Raw genomic sequence first — 20,395 nt, 5'->3', positions numbered from 1 at the left:
TTAATTACTCGTTACAATCCTTCCAGATGTCTTAGATCATCAACTTCGTCATTACTGGTTGTTCCCCAAACCCACAACAATTGGGGTGACAGGGCCTTTTCTCATGCTGGTCCTTTACTTTGGAATAATCTGCCTCTTAATATCCGTAACAAGTCCTCTATTCATAAGTTCAAAGAGGCCCTCAAAACCCACTTTTTCACAGCTGCTTTTCATTAATTTTGTGTTTCTTCCTTGCGCCATGAGCATCACTTGTGGTGGATACCGGCGCATTAGAGGTGTTCATATTATTATTATGACTATAGAGCGGGATTCAAACCTGCAACCTCCGGATTATTGTGGTTAGGAGCAAGCTTTTGTGTAGTCACCTCCAGAAGAGTAAACCCTGGTACCATTGTGCCAAAAACATTCATTAACGTGCTAGAGTTATATCTGGCCCTGATTTGAGGGTCTTCCTATTGCCGTTTGATAATATGAACAATTAGTTTGACCCACAGAGACTAGCCGAAACTGTAATAAACTGTACTGTCAGTTTATCAAAAGACAATTAAATAATACAAAGTTTGATCAGCTCTTGTTCTGAATTTATTGTAAGTATTTATATATATATTTTTTTAGATTGGACGCGAACTTACATGTAGAAAAGTGTACAATTATTTGAAAACTTTACGAAGGCCCAATAAGTTAGTATTTGTATACTTTCTGGTACAATGACTTGCCAGGTACCAGGTACCTCTTAACTTTGAATTCCTTAGATTATAGTGACAGTTGCTATGTCAAATGGTTCGGGGCAAGCTTTTGTATAGCAATCTCCAGATGAGCAAACCCTGGTACCAATTGTGCCATACACTTTCATTCAGAATTGTGTGTGGTTGTTCACTACTCTTATATGATAACTATGCAAAAGTTTGCCCAAAACCATTTACATAGCATTTTCTCTACAGTCTAAGTAATTCTAGTTTTTATGTTTTAAGTTGTGCCTGAGCAAATCATTGTACAATTGGTTAATGGCGCTAAAGCGGGGTTCATACTTCCTGCGATTTCTTGACGTCACAGCCGGCCCTGTTTTCGAAGGATGAACCGGGCGTAACTTGTGTCTTGTGGCTTTCAAAGTGTTTTATTTTTTTGTGATTCTAATCATGTAGGCTTACTGTTTCTGTTTTGTTTCCTAAACAGTGCCATTGTTTCTTTTGTTTCAGGGGCTTTATACATTGATGGAGTGAATATTGATCACGTGCCTCTTGCTGTATTGAGACAAAGGATCTCCATTGTCCCTCAGGATCCAACTCTCTTCACGGGAACCATACGGTAACATGGCGATAATAATGTACATTGGCACCCGATTGATTAATGGGTCATGAGGGTACTCCCCCACCGCTGTAGTTTCTTTTTGCATTTTTGCTTTATGCAAGATTATTCCAATTCAATTCAATTCAATTCAAAAAACTTTAATCATCCTTTGCAGGCAATTACAATAGCAGACCAGCTCCATATAAAAATATATGTGGACAAAAATCTGATAGAATTGATTGTTGCAAACTGATTATCAACTAAAATGACCTGTGGTGTAATAGTTCATGGCCTGACTTTTCAAGGCTATACAAAAATAAAAGAGTGAAAGACTCTCTGCTAGGTCCGAAACGTCCAAACTTTAACAATATTTTGCACTGATTTATTTTGATACAGTGATTGGACAGGCTTTAAAAAATAGTATGTCAATAGCTTCAGGCCATTTACTGGCTTTGTGTAAAAAAACACCTTTGTTCTAAAACCATGTTTGTACTCTCTCCGTCTATATTTTTAGCTTCAATTTAGATCCATTTGATAAATGCAGCGATGAGGACATATGGGAGGCGATTGGCATTGCTCAACTTAAGAACACACTTTCCAACCTACCTAATGGATTAGGTAAAACAGATAATGTTTCAATGTTTTGATTCTGCTTTTTGCTTTTCACAAAATAGTGTACTTAGGCCTTGATGCTATTATTGCATCAGGGGAGAGAGTGCGCACATTGCTAAAGGTCATTGTGGAAAACTTTCCTTTAAAGCCATTGGACACTTTCGGTAAATAGTGTTGTCCAAAGGCCCACACTTCGTGTATCACAACTTATATACGAAATAACAAACCTGTGAAAATTTTGGCTCAATCGGTCATCGGAGTCGGGAGAAAATAACGGGAAAACCCACCCTTGTTTCCGCACGTTTCGCAGTGTCATGATATGTGTTTAACATAGATCCGTAATTTTCGATATCGAGAATTGATAGTTTTAATGTTTTCTCAAAAAGGAAAGCATTTCATGGAATAATATTTCAAGAGAAGTCTTTCACAATTACCTTCTGTAAACCCTGTAAGTTGTTTGTAAATCTGTGAACTTTTTTTTTCTGTTACAAAAGTGTCCAATGGCTTGAAACATTTGCTTGAAGTAATATAATATTATTATTTTTTGAGAAATGAGTAAAACTCGGATGTCCACTGTTTTTTGATTTTTTTTCTTTCTTCATTGTCTTTTCTTTCTTCATTGTCTTTTCTTATTTCTTAAAATGTATTTGTCATCGTCCATATCACCCGATGACCCAATGTTAATATAAGGTAATACTAGGGGCTAAGTTAGACCAAGTACTAGCAGTAGAATACGACCTTGAAGTTCAAACTGTAATCCAGTTTAACAATTATTTGAACTGTTGTCATGTTTTAAAACTGTTGGATTGGTATTTGTGGAGTGTCACAAGCAGAACTTAAAACATGTACCGGTATGTACATTGTAACATATGGCAATTATGTTCTATTTATATAGGCTTAGGCTGTATATGTCATTTTAAAAAAATTAGTCTTATTTACTTTTTATTTTTTTTGTTAAAGTTGCAAAGTTTTAGTTTACAGCATGAGGCTGTCGATAAATCTAACTATTTATATTATTATTAATGTTTTTTAAATTCTATTCAGAGTCTATCGTGACAGAGGGAGGTGAGAACTTCAGCGTTGGGCAGCGGCAGTTATTCTGCGTAGCTCGTGCATTCCTCAGGAAATCTCGGATTCTCATCTTGGATGAAGCAACTGCCTCCATTGACAAGGATATGGTGAGAAAACAACTCCCCGGTTGAACTTATAGGGAAACCATTAGATTTACATCAGTCACATTGACTTAGGTTATAAATTTTCTTTGGCCACATGCGGTTTCATTATATGACACTTGCCTTGATGCTTTTATGTAGCCAGTATTAATTTTGTTCATTAATTATTTACTTTTTTAAAGGCCCTATTGGGTTTGGATGTATTGGTTTTGTGAGTGTTGCAGAGAGCTAGCATGTTGTCTGATTATGTGAGATTGTGAGTGTGCTGGTTTGTGTATTTTCCTTGGAAAGTGTGTATTTGCTTTTTTCGCCCCTTTTCACTAGCGTTTTCTTTATCGTGATGTCCTTTTAATGATGTACTTATAACTTTTAATCATAGTTGCAATTCAGTTTTTATGCTGTCATGACTATTGTGAATAATCATTTTATCTAACTATCTTATAATCTATCTATCGTTCTTTGTAGGACGCCATTCTTCAGGACGTGCTTTTCACTGCTTTTGCCAACAAAACGGTTCTCACCATTGCTGTAAGTTATACTTATCTACATATGAATGCTGGCAAGATCTTAAAAGTTTTAATCAAAAATGGAATCCCTGAGAAATATTTGAGATATTGGCATCTGTGCTGTCTTTGTTCCATTAAAATAACAAATACCAATACTTATGGAAGGCTAGGTTAACTGCAAAAATTCAAACATTTATTTTGCTCATTTGAAGTCTTTTGCATTGCTGTTTGTATATTTATATATTTATATATTTTTAAATTTCAATATCTAGTTGTTCTCTTTAGGACCAGCTAGAGAGGAGAGCCTCTAGACAGGAACTTTGTTTCTTTTAGGCAATCCTCCGGGCTCCGGCTGTTTCTTTTTCCTTCCCGTATTTTTTATTGCTCGGTGCAGTATCTAAAATGTGTTTACTGTTTGCCTTTTTGTACTTTTTATCTACGCGAGAAATTAAATAAATAAATAAATAAATAACCAAATTTACACATCTTATAACTTCTGACACCATTGAGTTATCATTGCATGAAAATGGCGGGAATTCAACATGGGAATTATTTTATTCGAAAGGCACTAAGTAACATTATAACACACCTCTTGCTTGTTCTGTATTCTGGTTGGCTGAAACACGGTCACGTGGGATGAACTAATATAGGCTAGTGATCGCGCGTGAGTGTTTTGCAGGAATAGTACCAGAGCGGGCAACAGTCTGTTCTTATTTGACTAAGACCGAGCTGTGTTATAAAACACATATTGACTGGCATAATTTGGTAACTAGTGTACGTCTATTACCCCTCGGGCCTGTGAGTGACCAGAAGAGGGGCCTATTTCCCTGGTCACTCAAAGTCCCTCGTGGGAATAGACGTATACTAGTTACCTCGTTGCCAGTCAATATGTGTATATTTGTACACATATAAACATGAAAAATAAAACTATTTTTTAAAATAGCGCAAGAAAAAACAAAAGTCAAGATTAGGCTTGATTGATTTGTGTTTTTAATTCTAAACTGCTAAGTTAACTTTTTATTTTTTATATTTTTTTAATGTTTTTATTTATTTTAACCTTCTAGAAAGACTCTTCTAGGGTCGAAACGTCAGGCCATGAACTATTTTGTTATTTTTACCGTAGGTCCTTTTGGTTGGTTAGCATTTTGCAACAGCTAATTCTAATTTTCATTTTCTTATTTATTTATGTATTCATTTCTTTATGTTGTTTTACTTCACAGCACCGTGTGTCTACCATTCTTAATTACGATACCATCGTAGTTTTGAGTGCAGGTAAGCTTGAGGAGTGGGACAGTCCTAAGGCACTTCTTAGCAACCCAAATTCCATGTTCTCGTCTCTCGTCAACGGATAGAAAAAAAGAACAGACCTTCAGTATGACCTTGAGGAGGAAATCGTTCCCACCAAAACCACATCTAAAGGCACTATTGGTTAATACTCAAAATAATTGTTACCAGAAAATGTTACTTGGTAATGAGCGATGGAGAGCTGGTGATAGTATAAAAGATGGTGAGAAACAGCTACCTCTAAAGTAACGTAGTTTTAGAGAGAGAGGTAATTTCTCACTCCAATATTACAAGACTTCAGGCCTGAAGCCTTTTATTAGGCATCTGAGAGCACACTTAATCTTGTTCAACGAAAGTGTTTTTCTTTCATTATTCTCTTGCAACTTCGATGACCAATTCAGTCCAAATGTTCACAGATTTTTTATTTTATGCATAAAAATATTGGGATACACCAAGTGAGAATACTGGTCTTTGACGATTACTTAATAATAACGAAAACTTATATAGCGCCAAAGTCTGCTTAAAAGATGCTCAAGGCGCTTCACATAGATACAATTTAAGAAAAAAAAAACAAAGGCTAAAAAGAACTAATCTAAGTAATTAATCATTAACAAACCTAAGAAATTAAAAAACAGCAATACAATTAAAGGTGTCAAGTACCTTAAAACTTCTTGTACACTTCAATCAAACTACCATGAGTCCTGAAAGTATCGTTAATAGTTACAAAGTTTAATTATTTTCTGATAAATAATGCAGATTTCTTACAAATTTTATTGTAGATACAAAGAATTACTTAACTTAGAAGAAAAACAGCAGACTGTTTTATGTTTATGAAAAAAAGATATTTGACGTATTTTAAAAGAGGGTAGGTTTATATAAGATTAGCTGGGGGCAATAGCACATTTATTTCAATCGTCTAGTTTATGACAATTAGTTTGAAAATAATACTGTTAAAATCGTAAATATAATGACAGATTGTCTAGCTATATCTTCAGTATGAAGAGATGTGTTCAGTGCCTAAAGCCGTGTGGCCATCCCTTTTTGCTTCCGCTGCCACGCGAAAAGTTGACTGGCTTTGGTATAATTCTACCATGTATTTCCACCTGGACTTAAATTCTGCGACATTGGCATAGCATTTTACAGCATGGTCGCGGTAGGTTTACAGCGGAACTGTTCCTATTGGACTTTTTAGCGGCCCTGTTAAGTTATCAGGGCTGCGTGGAGGTCTTCTGCGACCTCTTTTGGCCCGTTAGTTTTACATTATGGTCGAGGTCAGTTTACCATGCGTCCCCATTGGAATTGTCATTCGACAGAAAAGTCACCGTGAACAAATAAAAATTCCAATTGGAACACGGCTCAAGGCATTTTTTTCATTCATTTCAACACATTTATTTCAATGTTGCCATAAAGTTACATTTGTGTACATCATTAAAGTTAATATACAGTTAATATAATGGTAATTAAAGGTAGGGTCAGAGATTGGTATTAGATTCCAAAAATTAGCGACCATAAAAACTTATTTGGTGAGATGCACTGCAGCTATTGATAGTATGAACTAGTTTGAAAAAACGATTCCCCTGCGAAAGTAACACGGTTGGACAATTTTTCACCTCAAAACATTTTAATCTGAGAAACGATTCATTCTCAGATTTCAACGAGTTTAGTATCTGTGCGCGTATGTGCGGCCAGAGATGCGGTTAGTTCCCGAGGCTATCGCCTAGTTTGTGAAAATATCAAAACAGGCCTTTTGGTATAGACCTTAGTCTTTTACCACATCACAGCCCGAGTTCTTGACAACCCAGGTTGGAAAATTATGGAAAGCCAGAAATGCAAATCAAAAACAGATCACTACTGTTTGTAACTTTGTTCCAAAAATATTCAACTATTGTGTTGATTTTATTGAAAACAAAACAAAGTTATGGGGGGTATTTTATTTAATTGAAAGTTTGCAGAAATCGTGAATTTGGTTAAAACATCTGTTAAAGCCATTGGACCCTTTCGGTATTCAGTATTGTCCAAGGCCCACACTTCGTGTATCACAACTTCTATATCAAACAACAAACCTGTGAAAATCTAGGCTCAATCGGTCATCGGAGTCGGGAGAAAATAACGGAAAAACCCATCCTTGTATCCGCGTTTCGCCATGTCATGACATGTGTTTAAAATAAATCCGTAATTCTCGCTATCGAGAATTGATATTGTTTTACTGTTTTCTCAAAAAGTAAAGCATTTCATGGAATAATATTTCAAGAAAAGTCTTTCACCACTACCTTCTGTAAACCCTGTAAGTTATTTGTAAATCTGTGAACTTTTATTTATTTTTCTGTACCGAAAGGGTCCAATGGCTTTAATACGATTGAGTGTTTTACAGAGAAAGGTCTACATGTTTGGTTTGCGGGTAACACCATGTGTGTGTTACTTTGCCAGGTAGATTTTGTTCTTCAGAGAACTGTCTTTCTATAGTCTACTACCGCAGAGTAGATTTTCATTCAGATGAAACTTTCACATATGACTTTTTTTGTATCTTTCTTAAGAGGTTTGCCACAATAAGTCAACATTCAGTAACAAACAAATCTATGACCCTACCGGACCCTACCTTTCAGACAACTTATTCAATTACAAGCAAAAGGAACACTTTGATAGCACTAATGCTAACATTGTCTAACTGTAGACTAGGACTTGTATAAAAAATTAACTGTGTAAGTATTTTGTCTTATAGACATGAATTTCAATAAGTTGCCTTTGATTTCCTCTGGTGTGTTAATACGTCATCATTCTCAGACAGACGGCACAATCTAAGCATTTTTAATAGATAGAAGTTAGCATTGGGGATACAGAATACTAATTTTTAGGAAGACACTGCTCTAGAATGGCAAAGGTTGGGAGTTTTGCTCCCACACGGGTAAAATGCCTGGGGAAAGTACCGAGTATACAGTGCTAACACATCGGTGTTTGTGGGTAAAACAAAAAATAATGTTCTAAGCGTTGTCGATACACTCTAATAACTTCTGGGTCAGATTTGAACAGGATTATGGGTCACATGGGAATAAATGGGATTTTAACTGTAGATTCTGGGCCAGTTTGTCCCATTTCTGGGTCAGTTTAACCCATATATGGCCGAGGCTCCATTGGACACAGATCCAGGTCAAGTCTGGCCAAGAAGTTTTTAGAGTGAAACTGGACAACAAGAGAACACAAGTTACAACATTAACAACACTAATGTTGTTTTACATTTTTTCTCTTTAAAGTTTCTTGTATCTTAAAATTTGTTTCTAATTTGTCGGTGTACTGTTTTGGTAATGGTGTTTTTACTTTAAAAAAAATCTTGATCGAAACATGGGGAATTGAATTAGTATAGAGGTTTTTAGTTTAAACAAAGATAGAGACTTCGCTGGGCTTCTTTTGAGTCAGTATTGTACACAATTTGAGTGATTAATTAAGTAATTTAGCCTTCGAGAAAGACTCTGCTAGGGTCGAAACGTCAGGCCATTAACTATGGTTTTGCGATTAATTAAGTAATTACATAAACTAGCAACATTGTCATAATAAGTTTCTAAGTATATATACTATATTTTATCGGTTAGATGCAATGGTATAAGAATAAATAAAGCAACAATGAAATAAACATAAGATATTGAAGCTGTTGTTCATAAAATTCTTCCAAATATAGTTTGGTGAAATAACCCACGGCAAAAAGGGCATTCTAATGAAGTTTATCCAGAATCTTTGTATTGGGATAATTAACAGGTTTTTTTAACTTAGAAAAGGGCACCTACATTTTAAGAAGTCAAACTGTACTGCCCCTGTTCACTGTTATCACACCTGGCTACTGTTAATCACGCTGCCCATTTCAAGAGTCAAATTCCACATAAACGCAATAGTAAGCAGGTAAATGCACTTTACTGTATAACATATGGGGACATTGACTCCCAAATGGTGTAACCCACACAAACAAATGCTACCACACAAGATTGTCTGTTTAATTTTTTAGCCAGCGGAGTTCTTTGACAAATTTGGAACATAGGAGCATCAATGGAAGTACTCCTCTGTTTGCACACAGGAGTTTGATTGGCAACCATTTTACACTTGGATGCGAGGAGGGGGGGGGGGGGGGGGCTCCCTTCTGCACTATTGCATGGTTTGTAATAATTAAACTATCTAACAAAATACAGTCAATTCAAAACTTACATGCATCTTTAGTCTTGCATATTTGCAAACTCACTGCACATTATTCGCCGAGTTTCAAACAGCACCCTATAATACTAGTCAAATAAGTTTTCAAAAACCAATATTAATAAATAACAGCAAAAATGTTGCTAAATACTATCAAATGCTGTAATTCATGTTAAAATATTGGTGAACTACTGAATATTTATGTTTTTATTTTACACCTGTTATGGTTTTATACAGTAGTTTGGACTACCCTTTTGGAATCACCCTTGTGCCTTCCTTCCTGTAATTTTGTTTGACATGATATTTTTTATATCAACATTTTGAGTGACACCCCTGAACAAAGATATTGACAAAATAGGGAGACCACCAACATTATGGCTAGATACACATATCTGAGTTGGTAGAGCGCCGGCAATTAATCCGGAGGTCGCAGGTTCAAATCCTGTCTAGTCAACCCCTTAAATAATTTAATATGACGACAAGCAGACATAATAGTTCACACAAACCAGTCATGTTTTCAGAATGTTATGGTGAAGTTGAGTTGACACTCTACGGATCTGCATGAGTATATCTTTATCTGGCTTAAGGCCCAGTCTCACATGAGCGATAACGAAAATGATAACGATAACAACGCAAAAAGAACGCATTCTATTGGTTGAATAACCCATCGAGGGCGTGCATTTTTAACGTTCTTGTTTTTATTCTCGTTATCGGGGCCTTTGTAACCGGGCCTTTACTCTCTTTGCTCAACCCCAAAATAATTTAATATGATGATAAGCAGACACAACTATTGATCAAATATGTTCTCAGAATGTGATAGTGAAGTTGAGTTGACACTCTTTACGGATCTGCATGAGTACTTCTTTATCTGGCTTACTCTCTGGTTCTTCCTCCTTGGCAATCTTCTCGATGACACGGCGAAGGTCGGCTAGCCGATGTTTTTGCTCCCAGTAGACTGGCATTCTAAGAATGCTGTGAATCACACCTAGATACTCCGTCCTTTGCTAAAAAGAGTTAACAAAATAACAATATAGTGAAGAACATTTGTAGTATTTCAACTATCTCCCACAGTTTCAATTTTCAAAGTAATGTTCACAGAAAATTATGTTCATGGTAAATTTAAGACCTGAAAGAAGTACTCATGACAAAATGTTTAGACCCAAAACATACCCTGTTTGAAGAAATCAGTAATACTTAAGAAAACATATATAAATGTACGAAAAACTTAAGTTAAAAATACACAATATGGTACTTGGTTTTTGAAAATAATACCGGTAGTAGCGTTCCAACATGTTCATATGGTGCAGTCTCTAATATAGTTTGGAGGCTATTTAATCACAATTTGTCAGATTTGTCCAAAGGGCAAAACAAACCAGGAATCAAACTTCAGAAGGAAGAACATCCTGCCTGATAACAAAATGATACAAAATGTCAGAATTTTGACAATTTCTTTTTGTCCAACTCGCTCATTACCTTATCACCAGGACAACGATCCGTCAGCTGTCTGATTATGATATCAATTAGAACATTCATATCGTTGGTGTAAAATAGCGAAGATGTGTCCGCATTGGCGAAGATATCACACAGGAACTTGAGTAACGAGTTGGGAGGTTTGGGTTCGTGCTCAAACATTCTCACTGGATCAACTGGGGAAAGAATTTAAAAAAAAAAATGTATCAACAATTTCAGGCATCTTGTTGGTGCTTCTAACCATGGCCAAAGTTGCTTAAAGGCAGTGGACACTATTGGTAATTACTCAAAATAATTATTAGCATAAAACCTTACTTGTTTTAATGGGGAGCTGTTGATAGTATAAAACATTGTGAGAAACGGCTCCTTCTGAAGTAACATAGTTTTTGAGAAAGAAGTAATTTTCCACAAATTTGATTTCAAAACCTCCGATTTAGAATTGAGGTATCGAAATCAAGCATTTGAAAAAGCACACAACTTTGTGTGACAAGGGTGTTTTTCCTTTCATTATCCTATCACGCAACTTCAACGGCCGATTGATCTCAAATTTCACAGGTTTGTTATTTTATGCAAATGTTGAGATACACCAAGTGAGAAGACTGGTCTTTGACAGTTACCAATAGTGAACAGTGTCTTAAAGGGTTTGGGTACTTTTTGTTTGACAAAAAAACACAATGTACACAGATTTACATTAAGCTTACACGGTTTAGGTATGGTTTTTGAGAAATGATTCAACGGATTTACGCCACTCTCCCGAAAAAATTGCTCTGTAATTTTTTTTTTTTTCTCTGAAACTTGCTCTGAAGCTGAAACTTCAGGTTAATGATATTACATACATCTTTATTCACAGTAAGTTAATTCACAGTGGATATAGATTCATGTCATGGCCAAAAACTTGGCCCCAACAAAAGGTATCAAATCCTTTAGAAGCAGGGCCCAATTTCATAGTTGCTTAGTAAAATCAGATTACCAGCCAAGACTCCACTCAATTGTTATGCTAATTAAGTAAACAACAGCTAAATACCAGTCACAAGCAATGTATATGGCATGATATTTTTGCCAGTAACATGTGAAAAATAAGCGAGCTCATTTGGTGCTCAAGCAAATTTTGTGCTTAAGCAGCTCTAAGAAATTGGCCCCAGGTCCATGAAAAGGGGCCAGCTTGTTTCAACATTGCTACGAAAAGGCCAGAGTTATATATAAGAACTAGAGGGCGCACTGGTGATGCTGCTTGCACAAACGCGACGGGACCGCATGATGACAAGCGCGCCATTCTGTACGCGCGTTGGATATGAAATATACATTTGAGGTTTTTTTATTGAACGCTCACGCGATGCCGTTTGTTCAACTTACAAAATGGCCGCACAAACACACGCTGTGAGATGGCTGTTTTGTCAACTTAGAAAATGGCCGCCTGCGCGCATGCCGGGGCGCGTATATAGGCCAGTGCGCCCTCTAGTTCTTATATATAATTCTATGGCTGAAATAGATACCATTGTTCTCTGTAGTTCTGAGCATGTGCGCACTTCCTAGTACAACGGATTTACCAGGTAAGTCTGCTGCCACCAAGTGTCCCGAAAGTCTCCCATTGCGGTAAGACTTACATGTATTATCAAACACAGAATCTTAAAGCACTTGTGAAAATGCAGACTTCATTATTACCTTCTCTGTTAAACAGGACCATTATTTTCTCGCTGAATGTTTTGGATGTTTTCCTTTTGCCCAAGACTCGCATTACCAGATTTTCTGAGGGCTCTGCGACAAAAAAAGATTATAACTAATAAGTAAAATAGAAAAGGAATCAATGAACACTGAAGCAAAAAAAAGTTCATTAACTTTTAAAGATGGCAGATGAAAATCGGGTGTACTTTCAGATTTGTAAACTGACAATGAACTTGTACAGTGATAAGAGTTGAGAAATGTGAACATTCCTGAAAAGTAACATGCTGGTCTGGGTCCTCCCTTACTCTAGACCAGGAAACTCCCAAATGGGTTGCAATCCAGCCGTCGATTTCACAAAACTCTTCCTGACTTAAGACTAATCTTAGGACTTAGGATGAGTCCCAACCCTGCACTGTAGCATGCAGACCTTAAGATTAATCCTAAGTTAGGAAGAGTTACTCGCCTAACTCGAGATAAGACGAGTCCTAACTCTTTGTAAAATCGACGACAGGAGGTTTACAGACGCTGTACATCACCACATACATGTATACAAAGCTAAACATTTGAACACAGTTTAGACTGTTTATTTTTCCCTTTGGTGATTGCTTCATTTCTATCGAGCCAAACATGTACTCAAGTGCATTTGAACCTGTGATCTCTGAAAATTTGTGCCAGTGCTCTACCAACTGAGCTATCTAGCCATTCTATCTTAGCTTTACTTTTTTGTTTTTTTTCAAGAGAACTTGGGAGGGAGAAAATGTGTTAAATTCATTTAGACAGATTTAGAAGATTGAACAATTACCTGTAAAATGAAGATTAAAAGCGAGAACAAGGTTGACAAATAGATCTGGTAGCTGCTCAGACTCGTCCTCAGGGGGTGGATCCTCAATGTTATTCAACAAGAAACGGACAAAGTCTTCATTCAACTGATCTGTAATTGTTACAAACACAGACGAAAATGTGAACTGGGCTTAATTTGACAGAAGCTGTTAAACAGATAATAGTGATTGACAAATACATTTGCTTTGTCTAATCAATCAATTAATCAATCAATACTTTATTTCCATTTAATCAATCAATCATACATGTAAACACCTTTGGGTACGACTGTTGCTACGATCCATTGATCGATCAATAGATCAATCAATCAATAATCAATCAATCGATCAATCGATCGATCATTCGATCGAGCGATCGATCAATCAATCAATCAGAAAACATTTATATAGCGCCAACAAAAAAATTGTTCAAAGGCATTTAAGACAAATACATAAAGTACACTTGTTGAAAAAAAACATTCGAGCAGTTTCTTAAAAATTTGAATAGTGTTAGCATCCATGATGTGATATAGAAGTCTAGAGTGTTCTTTTTATCTATAGCAGAGGAATAAGCGATCTGCAAATGACACAGCATGGGTTCTGGGCACAATAAACTGAGGAGAGAAGATGTATATGATCTAGGCTGTCTGCGTGGTGGTTGCAGCTGTAGTAGGCCAGATAAATGTAGGATGGCAACTGTGTAGTGAGCTTCTCTGAATTTGATACGTTGTTGTATAGGGACACTGTGGATGTTCCTATGTCTTTGTACTCCAACGGGTGATGACGCAGAAATCAAGCCAAAGCTGTAGCTTTAGACACCGGCAGCCTTAGCCTCTTTACAAAAAAACCCATTACTCCTTTTTGGGGGACACCAATATACAAATATAGACTCAGTAGGCGAAATTTGGACTATTCAATCTCATGAGAACAAATGGAAAAGCATTGTACTCACCATAGTGTGTGTACATTAGAGGCTGGCCGCTGGACAGTAACATGGTTGCGACAAGCGCAGAGAAGCAAACTTTCTGTATACACTGTGCATCAGTCTGCATATCTCTAGCAATCTCCACCAGGAGCACTGAATAGAGAAGCTGAGACGCAATCACAGCCTCAAGACCGCAGAGTACTCCAAAGACCTTGAGTAGGAGGAGACGGAGTGAGGTACGCATCTCCTGTAAGAAAGAGGCATGGCTGTAAATAACATGTCACAAGACAACCTTCAAGGCACTGGACACTATTGGTAATTGTCAAAGGCCAGTATTCTCATTTGATGTACCCCAACATATGCACAAAATAACAAATCTGTGAAAATTTTGACTTAATTGGTAATCACAGTTGTAAGAAAATAATAGAAAGAAAAACACCCGTCTTTCAGATGCCTTTCAGATGCCTAAAGAAGGCTTTAGGCGTGAAGTCTTTTAGTATTGAGTGAGAAATTACTTCTTTCTCAAAAACGATGTATACTTCAAAGGGAGCTGTTTCTCACAATGTTCTATACTATCAACAGCTGTCCATTGCTCATTACCAAGAAAGTTGTTATGCTAACAATTGTTCTGAGTAACTACAAATAGTGTACAATGCCTTTAAACCTTTCTAAGGTGATATTGGTATGTATATCCTTTATTACAACCCCCCTCACCAATATTATGCCTTTTCGTTGGTTTAGAGCGCGTCACATGATATCTCTTAGTTTTGCTAGACGACGGCCATGTGATAGTGCATCGGTTTGCCGAGCACTAGTCCGAAGACTATCACACGGCGTGCAGTACCCAGACGTTCATTGCGTGTACGAGGATGATAAATTAATAGTCTGTAACCATTTCAGATTACATGACACTAGATGCAGCACAGTAAAATTTTTCGCAATCTGTATTCGTGTCGTCCGTGGATTGTAGCATTCAGGTTTGTAACTTAGTAGTGCAGTATTTAGAAATGTTTGGGGTATTATAAAACAAACATTGACTGCTTTTACTCGTGCAATGGTTAAAACTATGACTCCATCTGTGATCCCCGGAGCGTTCCTTTTTCCCCCGGCCTTCGCCTCAGTAAAATAGAACGCTCCGGGGATCACCTTGGGAGTCATAACCATAGCACTCGAAGCAGTCATTATTTGTATAATGTTAGCTAAGCTTGGGCGATATTGATTTTATTCACGATATATCGCCGACAATATATCGCGATATTCGATATAATCGCGATTAATGAAATTTGACATCATCAGTCTTCAAACTCCAAGTGAAAGTTGTAGAAGAGACAGTCATAGCATAAGAGAGGTGTTCTAATGACCTATTCTTCTGGTTATACTCCAAACCTATGGGGTGCAAGATGTCTCGGCTAGCAAATACATCGCAATATTTAATCGATATTGCGATATATTGCGATTATCGCGATATATCAATATTCCGATTAAAACCAAATCCATCCGATATCGAAATCGTTTCCAAATTAATATCGCGATATTCGATAATATCGTGATATCGCCCAAGCTTAAAGGAACACGTTGCCTTGGATCGGACGAGTTGGTCAAAACAAAAGCGTTTGTAACCGTTTTGTATATAATGCATATGGTTGGAAAGATGTTTTAAAAGTAGAATACAATGATCCACACAAGTTTGCCTCGAAATTGCGTGGTTTTCCTTCTACTGTGAGAACTAACACGGTCGGCCATTTATGGGAGTCAAAAATTTGACCCCCATAAATGGCCGACGTGTTAGTCGACGAGGTAAAAGGAAAACCACGCAATTTCGAGGCATGTTTGTGTGGATCATTGTATTCTACTTTTACAACATCTTTCTACCCATATGCATTTTATAAAAAACGGTTACAAACGCTTTTCAAAGACCAACTCGACCGATCCAAGGCAACGTGTTCCTTTAATGTTAGCTGATCCTACTACTATCAGTCTGTGCTTACCATTTGATAGTACAAGATTAGTGAGTTAATAACTTCATAGTTGTCTCTCTGGATAACAGCCTTACAGACATCCGGGTTTGCATCACTCTACAAATAAAATACAGAATCAAAACAATACACTTTAAGGATACGTTATGATGTGCTTGTAGCTGTCCTTTGCCTTCTTTGTTAACACAGCCTCAAATGAAGAGGGCATGCTCTAAAGTCTCAGAAGGGTGAAATGAGATTCTGTGATGGTTTCATTTTTATCCTCAGTTTCAGTTAAAACTTTGTCTGGCTGTTTTATTTGTAACCCATTTAAAGCCGTTGGACACTTTTGGTTAACAGTACTGTCCAAGGCCCACACTTCGGGTATCATAACTTATATATAAAATAACAAACCTGTGAAAATTTAGGTTCAATCGGTCATCGGAGTCAGAGAAAAAAAACCCACCCTTGTTTCGTCGTGTCATGACATGTGTTTACTATAAATCCGTAATTCCCATTGTCGAGAATTGATAATTGTTTTAATGTTTTCTCAAAAAGTAAAGCATTTCATGGAATAATATTTCAAGAGAAGTCTTTTACCATTACCTTCTGTAAACACTGTAAGTTATTTGTAAATCTTTTACTTTTTGTTCTGTTCCGAAAGTGTATAATGGCTTTAAATTGTTTCTTTTGTGTTTAATGGAAAACAAACCCAAACAAAAACCCAGATATGGACCCTATCTAACTGCTCTGGACCTGATTTCACAAGAGTTAAGATTGATTTTAACTGCAAATCAATCGGTTGGCAAAAACTTGGGCAGTGACGCTGCAATAGAAATAAGGTCTTTAAGAAAGTACCAGGATTGAAGACAACTCCTCCAGGTATTCGCTGATGACAGCTTCATCTTCGTGAAGAGCCCAGCTTCTCTGCTGGGAGTCATTCTTACAGTCTGTAAGCTCAGAGAAGATCACCATTAACCGCTCCATATCTTTGCTGCCCTCTATAGATAGACTGCCATTAGAGACTGAGGAATTCTACATTCAAAGTAAATGATTGACCAAAAAGATAAAACTTAGTAACTTTTCAAAACGTTTTTTTTTGCAATCATAAAGTAAATAGTAATAATAATAATAATAATAATACGATTTATTTGGGCAAACACATTTACAAGCACATGTACACAAATTAAAGATATTTAAGAAAACAAAGTAAAACATTAGTGGGGTACCCAGGAGAGAATAAAAGTTTAAAAAATAACTGTCGCCAAAAGGCGTAAGTCTCCTAAATAAATAAAAACAAACCATTAGAGAAACACTTCAACAAAGAAACAAACAGCTCATCAAACTTACAGACATCCCCTGTAATGACTGCATAATCTGCTCCATAGTATCTCCGACTGCAGGAACTGAATCCACGATGTGAGAAAACACAGCACTCAAAGCGTTCATTGATTTGGCATAACTCAGCCCTGTGCGGACTCGTACAAGCTCGACCAGCTCTTCACCAAGCTTGCTCGGCACAGACTCAGTGCTCAGTGACTGAACCTTGGCTGGTGATGACAATCTCTCCTCCAAACTCATCGAACTTCTATCCTTCGCTGGCGACGACACATTTTTTGCAGCTTGCGAGTTTGTTTTTGTGATTGGTGAGCGTGCGACACTGACAGTGTTTGGTGATTGGGGTTCAGGATTTCCATCTTTCGCTGGTGATGAAATAGTTTCTGCGATTTGCGAATTCGTTCGGGTGACTGGTGAACGAGCAGCAGCGACAGTGTTTGGTGATTTGGGCGTGTCTTCTGCACGAATAGGTGGGGGAGGGGCGGCTCTGTGCTTTCCTGATGATCGGGAGGATGAGCGTGTGATCTTTTTGCTGGATGTGGAACTATCGGAGGAAGAGTTTTGTTGCTGTTTAAACACTGTCTCTCGGTGCTCAACTAACTTTCTGATTTTCACGAATCAAGGATGGAAGAAAAGAAATATCAAAATTATAAGCAGATGAGTGATGGTACAACAAGTATGACACTTTATTCTGATAGGGATTTTCAATAGCTTTCAATCCAACAGGATAAAAAGGTATTGATATCGAATGATTATGAAAGATAAGAGGCTGACAGACTGAGCATAGAAGGGGTCAGTGCGTACATCAGTGTATTGACTAAAAGCTCATTAAAGGTAGGGTTGGGTCAAAGATTACAGCCAAATAATGTCTACTTGCTGAGAAAACAGCAACAAAAATGTAAGATTATTTTCACATGAATGTCAAATCCACATGAAATTTCAAACTCGCACATGCTGTTTTAGGAGATACATTGTTTTTAAACTGGCACAACGACTTCAGGTAAAGAGTTTTTCAAGCTTTTATATGTAGCTATTATAACATACTGTAATGTGTTCCGCTGTTCATGAGTGAGAGATCCTCCTTTCTGCGTTGCCGACAGGTGGATGAATTCAATGGCTCTGTCGATTGAAACCAGCACATCTTGTTTCTGAATGATTGAAAGCAAAATGGAAAAATAACTTGGTTATTTATACTATACCCATAAATACTGGGGAGCTCAGGAGGGCTGGGGGGTTCTCCTAGAAATATGTCTGAGAGTATGAGGCAGTATTGTTATGAGGTTGTAAAGCCTACATCTCCACTAAGGCAGCATAAAACTAAACATACAGTTATACTTTTACGTCATTCAGGAGTAAAGATAGGGGTTAGGGGCAGGAAATTTGGTGTTTACTTGTACTCACATTGTCTCTGAGCTGTTCGATATAATTAGCAGGTACAAAGCCGACTTGGCCCCTTGCGTCTGTTACTTGCCACCAGTACGGATCAACGCTGTCAAGAAGTGTAAACTTATCGCCCTCCTCAAAACATAGAGTGCCTTTCTCACTAGAACGGTATGTATATAATGCCTGGTAGCTCATGGTGGCTTACTTCATGATTTACGATCAAGACAAAAATGCTACACATTGGAATGAAATAATTGGGAAAAGAATTAATAAAAATGAGAAAGTGAACGATATACCTATTGTGCCACTGGCACACCGGATAGGACTTGGACAATTTATTCTCTGTGATGAAAAAAATAAGGGAAAACAAGTTGGAGGTAGATTGGATCCGATGTGTCGGTTGATAAGTGGGACAGTGATAATGATGGCTATTTCGTATAAAGAGGGCACCATACTGTCCATACAAATTTTGCTGGCTTAAATTATAGAGTTTTAGTAAAATTTAGCCGAAGACGATGTCCCAGGGAAATCAGCCTGCGGGAGATTCTGTCCCAGAAATTAACAAGGCTGAAGGAGGATGTTTCAAAAGAGGGCGCTGCTTTCTGCAGAAGAAGTTTGTAATTGTTTACAGTTCCAGGGGGGCGTACCGGCGTTATTTCCAGGGGGACAGAATTAACCTACCTACCACCGCCAATCGATCAATACCAATCAATACCCAGAAAAGTTTCTGTAATCTATTATATTTCTACTTCTGCCTGTGCCACCAGTTTTCATTTATTATAATCCTCCATCCATGTTTATAATGAAACAACAATAACATACATAGTTCATTAAATTTACTCAACTCAAATGAGATATTCTGTAAAAATAATAACTGAACAAGTGGTGACAGGATACAAAATGTTTTCCCAATACTCACCCAAAAACTTAAGAGCAGATAATTCAACTTTTTATATTAAATAAAAAATAAAATTTAATTGTCCATTTATTGCAAATGGGGATCGTGGGTGAGCACCAAAGGATCGTCGTCCTCTTGCCGTCCACCTGCTTGTTAAATAAATGAGTCCGGCAGTTCTCCTACTCTCTTAAAAGACCTAAGTAAGAGTATTTATTTTATGAGTTATTTACCCCCTGCCTGCTGCCTCCCCTGCGGATTCTGCCTCTTTCAACTCTCACACATCCTCTCGGTCGGTGACGGGGTGATGATGAGTTACTGGTGTAAAGTTTGATAGTGAGCCCTCTCGTGGCCACAAAATGTTTAAGTTAAAGTAGAAGAAATAAAATCAGTTCGGTGTAGAAACTCATTTTTTATTGTCCTCAACATCCAAAAAGTTAAAGTATTATAATTATTGTAGTTGTAATTTGCTACATTTGTGGCTGGGCCGGGTATTGATAAATATTCTTAAAACAACGACGACTGGTGTCCTCTTTCGGACACCGTAGAACATGAATGGCACCTTCGCGTTTGGGTATAATTTGCAATTTTGATTTACACCGCCTTTATTGAATTAAACTTGCAAATGAGCCGCTGAGTGTTACATCACACAGGGGTTGTTTCACAATATAACCGTCACTGTGGAAGAATAATGATACAAATGTCAGTTACTTTCAAAATAATAAAGCCCTTCCTTCGGTTTAAGACAAATTAAAGCCAAGGCTCTGGTTAAAAAAAAAATCTTGAAATCAAATCATCCATCATCAATAAACCGATAAGCTCCACTAGTGAAACAAAAATATGATATAATATGACATTATCATTTAATATTCCTTTTCAAAATTCGGGAAAATTGCAAATATATGCTTGATAAAT

General features: G+C 37.2%; 2 protein-coding genes across 3 annotated transcripts in view; one reads left to right on the top strand and one right to left on the bottom strand.

Moving 5' to 3' along the window:
- LOC139952422 (ATP-binding cassette sub-family C member 9-like) overlaps positions 1-4,936 on the top strand; it is a 32,151-nt gene extending 27,215 nt beyond the window's left edge. The window contains exons 28-32 of the mRNA XM_071951551.1: positions 1,197-1,305; positions 1,802-1,905; positions 2,944-3,077; positions 3,537-3,599; positions 4,798-4,936. Of these exons, the coding sequence (XP_071807652.1) occupies positions 1,197-1,305; positions 1,802-1,905; positions 2,944-3,077; positions 3,537-3,599; positions 4,798-4,929 (542 nt within the window). The 3' untranslated portion in view covers positions 4,930-4,936. The remainder of the gene's footprint in view (positions 1-1,196; positions 1,306-1,801; positions 1,906-2,943; positions 3,078-3,536; positions 3,600-4,797) is intronic.
- A 4,900-nt stretch (positions 4,937-9,836) lies between these two features.
- On the bottom strand, positions 9,837-19,809 carry LOC139952430 (NCK-interacting protein with SH3 domain-like). Of its 2 annotated transcripts, none has more exons than XM_071951560.1 (11): positions 19,714-19,809; positions 18,604-18,818; positions 18,247-18,350; positions 17,215-17,806; positions 16,723-16,899; positions 15,898-15,984; positions 13,937-14,156; positions 12,969-13,097; positions 12,167-12,259; positions 10,508-10,680; positions 9,837-10,038 (listed from the first exon to the last, which is right to left on the bottom strand). In XM_071951560.1, exons 2-11 carry the CDS (start codon positions 18,778-18,780, stop codon positions 9,841-9,843), a joined length of 1,950 nt encoding a protein of 649 aa, XP_071807661.1. In that variant the 5' UTR covers positions 18,781-18,818; positions 19,714-19,809; the 3' UTR covers positions 9,837-9,840. The 2 variants fall into 2 exon arrangements, with proteins under 2 accessions (XP_071807661.1, XP_071807670.1); XM_071951569.1 differs by lacking the exon at positions 19,714-19,809 and adding an exon at positions 19,505-19,624.
- Positions 19,810-20,395: the final 586 nt, after the last annotated feature.

This window comes from Asterias amurensis, chromosome 2 (genome assembly GCF_032118995.1).
Source record: "Asterias amurensis chromosome 2, ASM3211899v1".
Classification (NCBI taxonomy): domain Eukaryota; kingdom Metazoa; phylum Echinodermata; class Asteroidea; order Forcipulatida; family Asteriidae; genus Asterias; species Asterias amurensis.
The sequence above is the reverse complement of the archived record's forward strand: the minus strand, read 5'-3'. Positions and strand labels throughout refer to the sequence as shown.